This window comes from Gossypium raimondii, chromosome 13, assembly GCF_025698545.1.
Source record: "Gossypium raimondii isolate GPD5lz chromosome 13, ASM2569854v1, whole genome shotgun sequence".
Taxonomy (NCBI): Eukaryota; Viridiplantae; Streptophyta; class Magnoliopsida; order Malvales; family Malvaceae; genus Gossypium; species Gossypium raimondii.
The window spans coordinates 37,628,512-37,643,566 of NC_068577.1; the positions used below are offsets into that span (position 1 = coordinate 37,628,512).

General features: G+C 35.0%; 2 protein-coding genes and 1 long non-coding RNA gene across 5 annotated transcripts; 1 reads left to right on the forward strand and 2 right to left on the reverse strand.

Moving 5' to 3' along the window:
- The first annotated feature begins 205 nt into the window (after positions 1-205).
- Positions 206-3,434, forward strand: LOC105781564 (uncharacterized). Of its 3 annotated transcripts, none has more exons than XM_052626952.1 (6): positions 206-451; positions 538-593; positions 689-848; positions 1,056-1,157; positions 1,239-1,466; positions 3,115-3,434. In XM_052626952.1, exons 1-6 carry the CDS (start codon positions 305-307, stop codon positions 3,256-3,258), a joined length of 837 nt encoding a protein of 278 aa, XP_052482912.1. In that variant the 5' UTR covers positions 206-304; the 3' UTR covers positions 3,259-3,434. The 3 variants fall into 3 exon arrangements, with proteins under 3 accessions (XP_052482912.1, XP_052482913.1, XP_052482914.1); XM_052626953.1 differs by having other exon boundaries at positions 1,242-1,466; XM_052626954.1 differs by having other exon boundaries at positions 207-451; positions 701-848.
- A 2,312-nt stretch (positions 3,435-5,746) lies between these two features.
- On the reverse strand, positions 5,747-11,722 carry LOC128036054 (uncharacterized). The gene is made up of 2 exons (XR_008192880.1): positions 6,690-11,722; positions 5,747-6,588 (listed from the first exon to the last, which is right to left on the reverse strand). It is a non-coding gene; the product is annotated as an uncharacterized LOC128036054 (long non-coding RNA).
- A 567-nt stretch (positions 11,723-12,289) lies between these two features.
- LOC105782701 (glucuronoxylan 4-O-methyltransferase 3) lies at positions 12,290-13,592 on the reverse strand. The gene has a single exon (XM_012607622.2). It carries the CDS (start codon positions 13,468-13,470, stop codon positions 12,580-12,582), a length of 891 nt encoding a protein of 296 aa, XP_012463076.2. The 5' UTR covers positions 13,471-13,592; the 3' UTR covers positions 12,290-12,579.
- Positions 13,593-15,055: the final 1,463 nt, after the last annotated feature.

Here is a 15,055-nt window from a genome sequence, read left to right on the forward strand (position 1 = left end):
AATTCCATCTCACTCGACTCGATTCGAGAAAACTTCAAATAAAATTAGAATGATAAAATGAGATTCGAAAACTTGATTAACTCAAAATTTTTTTATTCGATTCGATCGAATGCTCGCTCTAAAGAGGAGTGAGTGGCTAAGGGCCCACCAAGGAAGAAAGCGTGGATCTAGCAAGAAATTACAAAAAGAGTCGTTTACTTCGGCGGCCATTTCTCACTTCATCCCATCATAAAATGAAGGGTTGGAATTGTTTGAAAGAACCATCTTTGTTCTTGGGTTGTTTCCTTCTCCTGTTTTTTCTGCGATGGAAGTGAAGCTTACACATAAAAAGCATATCTCCCCCTCAAAATCTCTTCTTTCTAACCTTACAAAAACAACCTTCCCTCCTCACACCTTGCGTTTAAAACCCTGGGCAGCTGCTGAAATCCAACATTTCCAAGGCCTGGTCAAGGTTTTTTTTCTTTCTATTCCCACCACCATTTCCCTACTTACTACTAGGATGTCACTTAAAGGAATCATTTGGTTTGGTGGTGGCAGAAATGGAGATTGCAGAACAAGACCAAGGACTATTCCTGCGCTCATGTGGTGAAAGAGTTAAATGAACCTCCTTTAACCCCTTTCTTCAATTCTTGGTTTTGGTCATTTTTTAATATTCAAAGCTTATTTGAGGTGAAAAGTTTGTAGTTAGTTTCCACTGCAGGGGTGAAACTTTGTCTTCCATTTCAAAGATGTATGGAGTGTCCGTTCATTCAATTGCAGCAGCTAATAAGAACATTGTCGATATTAACCTTGTTTTCCGAGGCCAACTCCTTAACATCCCTTCTTCATCCCTACTAGACACTCAACTTGTAAGTAAGATTTTCAGGTTACTGTAAATAAGATAATCCTTGCATCAACACTTAGTAATTTTAATGCTCTATGCACATTAGGAAGGCAACATTATAGTTTCGATTTATTCTAAAACTTGCAGCCTAAATTGTGTTGAATTAAGCTTTGGACATCTATCTGATTTTTGGTGAAATTTACCTTGCTACATTATGTTTTCATTTAATCAGGACCGAGCCAAGAAAAGTAGGTTATGGCAATCCATCCGTGCACTTAAAGCTCCTTCAGGGCAAAAGTTTTTCACCATGATAACTGCACATTGTTTATCAAATGTAAGTCTATTAATAAAAACCATCACAATGTTATTTCATGAGTATGCTCAGCAAGCTCAACAGGCTTTCCCACTCTATTAGCAGGCTAAATCCACTGGTTATTTTCTAGTTCTGGTCCCTCTTATAGCGTTTTGCATTGGATGCATAATCGTTACCTTACATACAAGAGTATCCAGAAGCATAAAGCACCAAGCTGCTGATGAGTCTCAAGCACATCATCCTGGGGCAAAAGGCAGGCGATGGAAGTCAGCTCTCAGTGACTCAGTGGAAGGAGATGTTTTTGACTCTGAATTAGGGCTTGATTCTAATGTAAGTACTCGGTTCAACATGTAGTATATGTCAACCATATATGGGCAATGTTCTGCAAAATCCAATTGCTTGTCTTCTTTTTTGCTTGAGACTTATCTTCCATGATCTTTCTATACCTGTATTATAGGGTTAGCAATCATTTGATATACTCAATACAAGAAATGTAGCGTTCAATACCGAAGCAGCAATTCTTTCTTTGGATAAAATGCCATATTTCTCTTTTTTGATGATGCTCCTATTGCTTGGGTTTTATTACTATAACTGATTACCGGTACAATTTCCTATTGCTTCCTTTTTCCTGAGATTAAAACTGCTTTGATGTGTTTGCTAAGATAACCATATGATCTTATGTTGACATGAGTAGCCATGAAAAAGGATAGCAGCCATATAAAGTGGCTTAGAGTGCTCAAAACAAGAACTTGCAACGATTATCTTTTGAGTTCTGCTTGTGCTATGTAACTTTGCATTGCAAGCAGAGAGGGTAAGTAACCTGTAGGGGTTCAAAAGACTATGTTCTTATCATCCTTATGCCATCACATTGGCATAATTCTCAGTAGTCCTGAATGTCACCACCTATAAATAGTAGAAATATTTTTCTTTGGTTAACTTTATGCTGGCTAGATGATTATATACTGGGCAACCTTAGTCTAACAGCCCCAGTTAAATGACCCTTTGAGATGAGAATCACCTTGCCTTCGGTGTGGCATGATTGCAAGTTAATTTATTTGGAAGTGGTATTTCCAAGTGTATGATTCTCGTGTTTCTGACAACTCTGAAGAGTAGAAAACTGTCTGTTGGATAATAAGTAGCATTACAAATCTTTGCTTCAGTGATTGTGTTGGTGGCATAGGGCAAAATTGCATACTACATCTGTTTCAGGTGGGAGACATGACTGTGATATGCTGAGACTCTGCCTGTGGGACTTAATGATGCCGCCAGATCCAGAGAATGCTCAGCGCAGGCTACACGGGACTTTGCAATGTTCATTAGATAGAAGTTGAAATTATGGCTTTTGCTATGGAAGAATGCCTAACAGCTTGGCAGGTACTGCATATTTGAGTCATGCATGATGCACTTCAAGCATGGTTGCTCACTTATGCAGTGGCTTATAGGTTGATGGTCCCCTTGTATGTATGTTATTTGGGTGGCACTGATGGGATGCGAAGCTTTTGTATCTGATGCTGCTTTGACTAAGGACCTTTGCACTAATACGATTCACTCATCATGCTACACTTAATGATGAAGCCATTGATGATATATGTACTCTGATTGATTATTCTTACCTTTTTGGACAAAGACGACTGGACACCTCCATGATATGCATGGTTCACATATCGAAGAATCACTTACAGTTCTAAACTGAATTAGCAGGAAACATTCTTGCCTTGATTTTAGGGATAAGTAACACTAAAATGTGCGTTGTTGGTTGCCAGCAAAACTGGAAACTCCTGGTCTGCTGTATTGTTTCCTACACTATTAAACAATGACCAGTCCTACTGAATGAGCTCACTCTAGATCTAAGAAACTGAAACAATAGACAAATAGCAGTTCACATAAAGAACAGTAGCTATTTTATTTTGATTTGTTTGATAGCCAAATGGTGTCTATAAATTTTGAGATGCTAAGTTAATTTTGAAATGTTGTGCAGAGTACATCAGAAGATGAAGCAAACATTCAGAATGAGGAGGCCTCTAAGGATTATGGTAGACTTGAACATGATTATCAGAAATTTCTTTCGGAATGTGGCATTAGTAAATGGGGATATTGGAGGGGTGGTTCTCCTGGGGCCTGATGGGACCCCTACTGTGAATTCTTGGATTCTTATGTACAGAGTTATAGTGATTTGTGCCTTGCTTTTCTCCAATACTTAGCTCAATTATTTTTAATCCGTTTCTTGAACGTGTGATTGGCTATAATAATAATAATAATAATAATAATAAAGCTTCTGAATTTTAGCTTTTTATTTAAGCAAGTCTATGTACTTTATATACCCTTAAATCTTTTAAGTGTTTGGGTAAGAAATTTGTAAGAGGAATATCATTTGTATCAAGGTTTTAAAATTTTAAAATAATTTATTTAGGTAAATATATTGGAGAATTTCAAAATTTATGAGAAGTTTTAAGAGAATTTTAATAGCTCAAATTCTTTTATCAAATTTTATTAAAATGCATGATTTTTCAAAAATAATTTTATTTGATTTAATACACGTGATCTTACTATAAGATAGAAATTTAAACTTTAGATATTATTTTATTTAATTATAATATATATTTTAAAATTTTATTTTATTAAAACTGTTTATAATTTTTTCAACAAATGGCATCCATATTAAATATTTTTAATATAATTATTCTTCTTTTATAATTATTTTTTATTTTTAGAATTCTATTAACCTAAATTTTTACAAATCAATTATTTATCTAAACAAAACAGTTACAAATCCTAACATTTTGAATGGATGAAATCTAAAAGCTAACCTTTTAAAAATCTAAAAAATTTAAAATTTTTCATCCAAATGCAGAATTAACTTTTATTCTAATAAAATCTTAACCTTGAATACTTCAATATATATATATATATATATATATATATATATATATATTTAACTTCATAGGTTTACTTTTGTATCTAAAGATTACAGGATGAATTATACCATTAGTGACTCAATTATTAATGATTCATTTTGGTTACTAAATTATAAAAACTTTCAATTTCGTCACTAACGTTTTTTATTTTTTATTTTTTGGTCATTATCTGTTAGGATAGTGGCAAAATTTACCTCTGTACTTTAACAAATCTTTCAATGTGGTCAGTGGAGAAACCAGGGGAGCTGATAGGGGCCCTACCCCTAAAATGAAAAATTTTTCATTTACGCTATTTTTAATTTATAAAATTTTAAATTAATAATAGTAAAATTGCACTTTATCCCCCCAAAAATAATAATTTTTTATTTAATCCTTTAAAAATTATAAAGATATAGACTATTACAATGGTGAAATTACATTTTTATTATCATAAAAATATACAATTTAATTTCGGCCCTCCTAAAAATATTTTTTGGCTCTACCACTGAATGTAGTACCTCTATTTTTAATTTGTCCAATTTAGTACCTATATTTATGTTTTGTCTATCGTTATGGTAGTCTAACCTAACGATGTAAACTTCTAACACAAGATGACACGTGAACAAGTAAAAAACTTAAATAATTAGAAAAGAGGGACTTGGAGTTAAATAACCCTTAGTAGTTTTTTTAGTCCAATGTATTGTCAATTTAGATTAACACATTAATGTCTCTACTCCACCAAGGCAAGCTATCTCCCTCTTTTGAACTTAAGACGACAAAATAATACATAGCTAATTTCTCACCGTGACTCCATGAATTATGTACTCTGATTTTAGATTACCAACTAACATAAATCGTTTTCTACATAATATTTGTGATACAATTTCTTATTAGTTAACATAGTAAGCCATGCATGACGTATGAGCATAGAAATAATGAATGAGATTAGAATAAAATTTCAATTTGTTTTCCATAGATGAAACATGGTAGATTTGTTTGAATTTTGCAGCAATTGTCGGTTTAACAGAAGCTCTTTTGAAGTCATCGGAAATTAATTTTGTTAATTGCAAATTCTTGTGCTTGTGGGTTTCCTTTTAATACACAGAATAATGTCTGGATGATAGCAGTTCATAATGGTTCAGGACAGAGATGGAACTTGTTTCATTCCTCACAGAATCACTATGTGGATGTTTCGCTATATTTCCATATTTCACAAAGTGTTTTTAGATAGCTCTTAAATTCCAAGACTGCTAGGATATCTCCTTTTTTTTTTTTTATGGAAATATTATTTTTAATTTCTTTAACGCATTTTGAATTTTTAGAATCGGTGATAGAAGGTGTAAAGTTGAAAATTAAATTTATTGAATTTTTCTAAAATTAAAATTAAATTGATAGGATTTATAAACATTTTAAGGATAAATTTATTATTATGTCAATTAATGATTTAAAGAAGTAGTGACCAAAATATTCACTAACATAAAAATTTTCAACTTAATAATTGAAAATGTAATTTACGTTCAATGAATAAATTTTACTTGAGGTATCTTATAAATAGTTAAGGTAAACCATACTGTAGTATAACAAAATTATATAAGTATGCTATTTTCCATTCGTCAACAATTGAATGAAATTATCATCTGTTTCTCCCTCAATTAAAATAAAATTGAAACGGGAAAATGATGTCTCAACTGAAAATGATAGTTACAATTCAGCACACATCTTTCCAATAATGATTTAATTAAAGAAAGGAATAGTTTATAAGCCTCATCAATTTAACTCTCTTTTTTTTCGATAAAGAAAGCATAAGACGATTACATCAATCTATTAAAGTTGGGGGTTCTTCAAACAGTTACAATTTTCAATTCCTAATTACAACACATTTAGTCATGTGGTCTGCAATCCCATTATACTCCATTGGAATGTGACTCATTCTTACTTTCCACTTCCGATGCAAGAGCCTTAACTCAACCAACTTACTATTAGCGCCACCACCTACTAATAGTAACTTTACTAACAAAGAATTATCACATTTCACCTCACTCTAGCCTCAATTTTGAAAACAGTATCCTTACCCAAAAGCATCATGTAACCACAACCATTCAGCATTAGAGTCTTGAAATACACCTCCAATGGACGCATGAGAACCATTATGTGACACTGTCCCATCCGTATTAAGTTTTATCCAATCCCTCCCAGGACGAGACCAATTCAATAAAGATCACGTGGAACTAGGATGTTCTCATTTCAGATCCGTCTCTGCATAACTCCTCACCCATGTATAACCTATATCCAAAAGTGCTCAAGTACAACTATGGTTGTTAGAAAAAACAAAAGAATTTCTGTTTTTCCAAAGGAACCAACATAAGATTGGGAACAAAGTTTGCCAACCAATATCAACGTTACCACAACTCCCTTTATTCTGTAAATTCTATAAGAGCCATTCATTGAACGGCAAGGAGAAGAAAACATCATAAACTCGCCTCGAAATCACAACAAGCCATATTGTTTTAGAAAAAGCACAATCCCGAATTGCATGGACCTTCGTTTTCAAAACACTGCTACATTTAGGACAAGCACCATTGTTAGTCATATGTCTTCGAACTCTTTCACAATTCATCAATAATCTATTCTTTCACATAATCATTAGAAACACTCTCACCTTTTGAGGTGCCTTCACTTTCCATATCAAATTCCAAATAGCAGATGATTTAGTGTCTTCAACAAAGATCAAATTCCTATAAGTTTTAGCAGTAGAAAACACATATCTCCTCATCCATTTCCAAGCTAGGCAATCCTGACCCACTTTAGACGTCGGAGGCATTAGGGCTGAAATGTGCAAAATAATGTGACCCTATACAACAACACTAAGACGACTCCAATCCCAACTTCCATTTTCCGATACCATGTCGCAAACTCGTAAGGTGTCATCCGGCTACCCAGGACCTATATAGAAGTCATGTAAAGAACCCACCTTCCTACGACACAAATCATTCTAAAAGTTCGGTGGACGACCATCTCCAACGAACCAGTATACATTAGCAATGATTTCTGGCCAGCACTTCATAAAAGACCTCCATATGAACGAACAATTACTTTTGGAAATAGAGCTTGGAAGTAAACCTTATATGTTGTATTTACTCCAAAACACTCTAACCCACAGAATCTGTATTCGAGAGAAACCGAAAACTAAGCTTTAATAAGAAAACTTTGTTTTGATCTTCTAGATTTCTTAGGCCCAAACCTCCAAAATCCAATGGACGACAACACTCCCCCATGATAACAAAGCAGGTTCCCTTGACCCTGAACTAGCTCGCCAAATGAAGTTATGGGCAATGTTCTCAATCTCTTTACACATGGAGATAGGGATACGCATCGTACACATAAAATAATTTACAATAGCTAAGAGAACGGACCTTACTAAAGTTATATGACCAGCTAAAGACAATTTCATCGCAACCCATCCAGACAATTTCATCTGTACTTTGTTCACAACGAAATCGAACGTTTTCACCGTAACTCTATTATGCAATAACGGTAGCCCTAGATAGATACCAAGATCCTCCACCCGATTAAAACCCATCTCAATACATATAGTCTCCGCAATGTTTTCAGGAGTATTAGGAGAAAAAAAACATTTGTGATTTACTTCTATTCACTTTTTGACTAGAAAAATAACAAAAAAGTGTCCAAAATAATGTTCACAATATCTGCTTAACTCCTACTCGCTTCACAGAATGGCATTAAATCATCAGCAAAGAATAGGTAAGGTAAGGTCAGACCTCTCTGTGAAAGAAATAACAGTTTCCACGAGCCTTATTCCACCGCCTCCCCAACAAGATTCCCCAATCTCTCTATACACAACACAAAAAGATAAAGAGATAGTGGACCTCTCTACCTTATTCATTGCGTAGGCTGAAAAGACTCTGTAACAGATCCATTCCAAAGAACCTGAAGTGTCGACGAGGAAACCTAGCTGATTCTATTATAAGCTAAGGAAACCTAGCTCCAGAAAGTGTGTCCTTTAGAAAATCCCACCTGATTCTATTATAAGCCTTTTCCAAATCAATTTTTAGCACCATCCCATATATGTTACCTTTAAAACTCTTTAGCAAATGCACAACTTTTTGTGCCACGGCTATGTTTTATGTAATATTCTTGCTTGGGATAAATATTACTTGGTTCTGACAAATTAGCTTAACCATTAAAGGTCGCAATCTATTAACAGTGGTCTTAGTAATTATTTTATAAAGAACTATACAAAAACTTATCGGGCAAAATTGATAAATTCTTTTCGGACTTTGCACCTTAAGCAGTAGTACCAATAAAGTTTTGTTCAGATTCAGATCTAACAACCTCCCAACGTTTGCCTAACTAGCGAATAGACCAAGGGCCCAACAGTATTCCATTGAGATTGAAAAAACTTCGCATGAAACCCATCCACCCTAGGTGTTTTCAGTGGAGACATACCAAAGACTACCTTACGAACCTCATCATCAGAAACCATTAATAGTAGATCCCCTTTCTCCTCGGACTGTAGTGAAGGAAATTTACCACGACATGGAAATACACCACTAACCGAATAATCTATTGTGTAAAGATCTCTGTAAAAATTTACAACATGATGCTTCAACTCATCATCATCAAAGCACCAATCACCACTCTCAATGATAAGCCCCTCTATCTTATTTCTTTTCCACCTAGCCAATGTATGACTATGAAAATAACTCGTATTCCTATCCCCATTCTTTAGCCAAACTAATCTAGATTTTTGATACCACAGTAACTCCTCATGCTTTAACACTTCTTCAAATTCCCGTTGAAGCTCAAGTTCACGAGAGTGGAGTCATGGAGAATTGTGCCACTCCAAGACTCTTTGCACTCTTCCCAACTCTAAAATCAAATTTATTTTACGCACAAAAATGTTACCGTAAACACGCTTATTCCACTCCTGAACTACTTACTGGAAATGCTCTCAATTCTTATTAATTGCCCGCTCATTGTTCTAATTACCACTCACTAGTTGTTGAAAATTTGCATAAAGCATCCAACTAGCAAGGCAACAAAATGGCTTGACACCCCTGCTCACCTTCAGTCTAAGCGTGATGAAAATCGACTGATGATCTAATTTCAATCCATGAAGGTTCCTAACAGAACAATCAGGTGCAAAAGAACCCCAATCTAAATTACAATAGTCCTATCTAGTCTCTGAGAAAAGTTCTCTTGACTCCATGTAAATTGCGCTCCACTAGCTCTTAAATCTCGCAATCCATTTCTAAATAAAAACTCACGGAACCATCTGCATCCAATTCTTGAAACAAGTACACCACCCACCCTTTCAAAGCTATCAATAATCGAATTAAAATCCCCAGCCAAGATCCAAGGACCAACTACTGATTTCGCCAAAGAATCCAACAACTTTCAAAGCTTCCTTCTTGTTGTTGAATGAGGGCTAGCATAAACAACTGAACAAATAAAACTATCAGGACCTTGCTTACTACGAATCCTCAAATGAATCATATAACAATGAATTTCCAAAATATCTACCAGAATATTCTCATTCCAATATAACCAAATTCCACTAGCAAACCCATTAGCCTCAACCTAAAACGAATTAGGATACCCAAGTTTTGCAATACTACCATCGGCCCTAGCTCTACTAACCCGTGTTTCAAACAAACAAATCAAACCCGAAAAAAATTCCTTCTTATACTCATTCACAACATTATGGAAATGGGAATGTCCGGCTCCTTGACAATTCCATAAAAATATTTTTGTGTCCATAAAAAAAATAAATATATATATATATATATATATATATATATAAGACAACCCGAGAAACAACCAACAATCTAGCAACTAACCTTATCTCCACCGTCACTCTCACCATCCACAAATGGGACGTCATCTTCCATTGGAGCGCCATTAGGACCCTGTTCAAGACCATAAACCAAACCCTTCATTGTTGCTTCTAAGTTCACTGTGTCATTCGAAAATCCATTCACAACAATATCCGGTGGCTTATCATGTTGCCCATTCCCAATATCTCAAATTTTTGGTATGTTAATTTGAGCAGCCCCACTTGATTCCCCAAAATTAAACACCCTATTCTCCTACCCTTTATCCACCCCAGAAATTTTCCTCTCCACAACAGGCACAACCTTATGTTTTGTCATTGTCCAATTTAGAAGTAACACTGACGGGTTGGACAGATAACTCATGGTCCACACCCATTTTTGCTACCATCTTTGAACCATCATCAAAAGCTGTTTGGTCATCAATTGTCTTAAAGTTCAATTTTCCATTAGTAGGCTTCAAGGCCTTAAAACCTTTCTTTGGCCCAGTCCCAATCATAGGTCCATTTCCTTTAGCCCGCTAGCCTAATTTAAGGTTCTTAGAAAACCCATTTGATTTTTTAAACCCAAAATTCTCCACCATTCTAATAGCCTTCTCCTGGGTCTTCATCTCCCCAAACTGTTCAATATTCTCTCTCCCATTACCCTCACCGAAAATCACACCCTCATTCCCTCCAAATGCCCTTACATCATCTTTCCCATTAATCACACCATGAATCTCATCCTCATCTCTTCCAAGTGCCGCAAATTGAGATCCCCCATAACCACCGTCAACACCATCATTCCTAGCCGCCCCCGAAAAGCGGCCCCTTCCCTTTCTACCGTCGCTCCACCAACATCCAAGGACCAAATGGCTCTTCCTTCACTTGCCGTTGAATCCCAAATTTCTCTTGAATAGATTTGGCCGTCACAGAGTTTTCGTCCGACGATTGAACTTTGGTCCCTGTACCCAGATTCGCACCATGTCCATAGCACTCACACTTGAAGCATACATCCGGTAAGGACTCATACTCAACCCGTTGCAGCTGTCCATTAATCCTCACTTCCGACACCAACGACTTTCTCAAGTCAACACAAACCGCAAGCCGTGCAAAACATCCCCGACAAGCATAGTCCGTATGGATATCAAGTTTCACAACTGATCCAACGGTTTGACCAATCTCCTTAAGAAGACAACTCGAATAGAACCTCTCAAGCAAACCTGGTAGCCTGATTCACATAACCTGAAAGGTGATTTCATTCTGGGTAGTTGAAAATCCGACGACCACGGTCGAATGGACAGATAAGTACCGAATATTACCCATAACCCCCCAACCCCCCAACCAGCACTATATTATAGTCTTCCTCCTCGTGGAAACGAACCAAGAAAAAATCATTCTCCGAGTCCATCAACTGGATCGGGCCCCTTGGATTCTACATATGAGAAACCGTATTCAACAATGCATTAAAACCAATATTCTTCCCTAACAATTTCACTATTATTGTTTTAGCAATCCTACGCTCAATATACTTTTGAACATGATAAAAAAAATGACGGAACTCCCTCGACCACTTCCGTGACAACGTCTCCATCAATAAGTGCAAAATCTTCTTCTCTGAATACGTTCTACGAATATTCCGATGATGCTCCTATAAGCGTAGACTTATACGAAACCTTGGGTAAATCAAAACCTTGAATCTTTTGCCCATCTTCCGATTCCGGTGGCAGATCCGATCTGGTACGAACCTTCTTAGTTGATCGACCGACACCACTATTCAACCTGGAATAATTAACATCCATCGTGAACTCAACCATAGGCAATGTTTATATCATAGTTTTTTTTAATAATAAATCTCTATATATCAACGTAGAAATATACAATTTTGAAAATAGAAATGGACCTCTGGTTCATCTAATTCAATTTACTTCTAATAGACGAGCAATATTGGTTAGCCAAATCCAATAAAGAGGATTTACTCATTTAGAGTAATATTTGGTATGTCATCTAAAGCAATGAATGCAACTACGCTTCAATTCACATTACTGGATTCTCATATGTTAGTAGAAGGGTTTTTTTTTTTTTTTTTTCTTCAATCTAAGATGTTTTATATCCAAAATTTAGGTTCGGTTTTGATTGAGCTAATTGGAGTTCTAATTTTTTTTTCATCCACCAAACTCAAATATGAAACCTTTATTAAGAAATATCAAATTTGTCGGTAATCTTACGTCCCCAACAATGCTAAGACTTTGAAATATAGTGAGTAATTTCAATATTACTTAACCATAGATTTTAGGGAAAAGTTTAATTTAGTTTAAATCAGAGTAACAGATTAAGATCCTAGCCCTATCTAAAATTATTTCAACTTCTTTACTAATAAATATAAAATGTTAAATTTCATCCATCAAATATATTAACTAAACAAATCATTGTGAATAATGTAAAATATTATTACACTAATATTAACCTCCAAAATAGAATTATTAGGCTCCCCCATTACAATTATTACTCTCTGTTTTTCTTTGTTACTAAAGAAGAAGAAAAATAAAATACTAAAAAAACAAATAAAATTGCTATAACTTTATAAACATAGATCTCAAAGATAAGGCATTAAAAATGAAAATTGTGTCGGATAAAACTGAGAATCGAAAAGGGAAAAAATAAAAATAACAATAGCACGACTTCCAAATCCTTGTTGGGAGGCTCGAAATTGAAAGAATCAAGGACAAAAGGGTCTTCCAGAGCGAGACCTGTGACTGGGAATGGTGAAATGTCTTAGTAATCCTTGTTGCTCCCTCAAATAGCCTTCACAAAGAAAAGCCATTGAGAACTTATCTTCAACAACTCTGTTCACATCATGCACAAACACATCAGTCTCCCCTTCTTCTCTATTCCTAGCCATCAGCCCTGCAGTGTAGATGGCATTCATTCTCCCAGGGGCTTCATCATGGAACCCAGTTGGGGCATCAACCATGATCAGATCCCATTCTATGTCATATATCTCGTTTGGGAACCCTTTGAGAGCTAAGTCACATTTGGAGAATCTAGGATCACCCACCACTTTGCACTCCTCCTTCATTCCCGTCTCTAGCAGATCATCTGCTTGGTGGACTTTGGTTACATACTCAACATGGTACGATTCCAAACTGGGAAGTTTTTGCTTGATCTGTTCGATCCATGCCTTGTCTTCTTCTAGGAAAACGGTACGACCACCATGGTTAAGACCTCCCCACATCAGACTGTCATGTCCTAACCCGAATACCAAGAAGTTGCAAGGGGCTTTCTTCTCTAAAACTCTAGCGGAAACCGAGATTTCCTTGAGGGTTTGTTGTGGGGTGATGTTGGTGGTGGCATAGTGGATGAGGGCATTGGCTAGAGAAGGTGGAGTTTTGGTGCATGTTGGGGTCAAGGGAAGGGATGGGCAATCTAGTGGGGTTGGTTCACTGTCGTCGACAGGGTGTGTGGAGTTGGAGAGATGGGATTGTGAAATGGGGGGTTTGGAAAAGGAAGAGGTGGTGGTAATGAGAAGGAAGACGAAGAGAACAACAGAAGCACAGATGAGGATGAGCTTGGTGTTAAAAGGAGAATGAGGTTTGGAGTTGGACCTCATTGTTGTTTGTTGCCTTCAATTTCCTTTCCAGGCCTTACCTAAATGCAAATTTTGTTTTTCTTTGTAAGGGGAAGGGAAAGGGAAAGGAGACACACAACACAAGGAAAAGGTAATGTGAGTTTGGAGTTATTATATATGGGTGTATGTATGATGATGATGTTTTCATCTTATATTTTAGCAAATATGAATGAGATTGAAGGGGTGAGTCCACAAGGAGTTCTTATTCTTTATTTTTTACAACAGCTTTACTTAAAACTGCCTATTATTACATCTACAACCTTCTTTTATCTATTTTCACACTAAAATTTAATCCCAATTTTAGATTGTTTAAAAACCTAAACATTAACCAAAATTTATGTAAATATTTAACTGAAAGTATATATAAACTAGTTTTTTTTATTTGTATTAATTACAAAATGTTAAATTTATCTGTAAACATTGTTTAAAAAAATGTGTACACTTTCACAAATAATATAAAAAATGTATTCTAAATATTGTATAAAATCATGTATATTGTATGAAATTATATATATATATATTTAATATTGTAAAAATAATGTATATGGTAGACACCTTAGACAAAAATCGACGAGCAATCGAAGGAGGGCCAAAACAGGCCTGATGTCAGGATGACGTGATGAGGAGAGTCGGGACGTCACGACGATTCTTGATGTTATGCAGTCATGTTTTGTACAGCTCAACAATACTTCTTTTCTTCCAATTGGACTTTGATTACTTCAAGGTTATTTTAGTCGTTTTAGCCCTTAGCATTGAATCTATTTAAAGGGTCTTTGTAACCCTAATTTAGATATGCGAATCAACAATGACTTTTCTTGCAAGGGAAAAAAGATGTAGTCACAGATGAGTTTTGGTGAAAAAATAGTAGATTAAATTATAAGTCGCCACTTGTCATCATTTAATTGGTCCGTCAATTTATTTTAACGGTCAACGTGGTAAATGATGAAAATTGTTAACCGGAAGACTTAATTAATTATTTTAATTAACGACAAGAATTTAATTAGGTATTTTTTAAATATTTCTTAATAAATTTTTTGACATATAAGCAATATTTAAAAGAAATAAACTAATTTTGAGAGGAGAAACCCTAACGTACTCCTAACGTTGTCCCTATTGATACTGTTACAAAAACGGATATTTAAAAATGATGTACCAGACAATATAGATAGACTGCCAACCAGAGTAGTTTGAAAATAAAAATAAAAATGTAAATAGATTTTATATATTAATTTTAACTCTAAAATTTTAATTAATACTAATAAGGTGATTGCTTAGGTTTGATTTACGGATTAAGTGAAATTAATTATTCACTAAATTTTTATAATAAAATAGTAGTAGTATTATAGGGTTTTTATCTTTTAAAATATATATTAAAAAAAGTAAGCATTCTTTAAAAAACTTTATAAATTCATTATTAAAATTATAAAAAAAACTGATTACAACAAGAGATGTGAGTTTAATTAAGAATATGGAATTCTTAATCTCCGTTGTTAGTGCAACTATATGACAAAAAAAGTATAAATAGGATAGAAATAGATGAATTGATTTGGAGTTGGAGTAGAAGGAA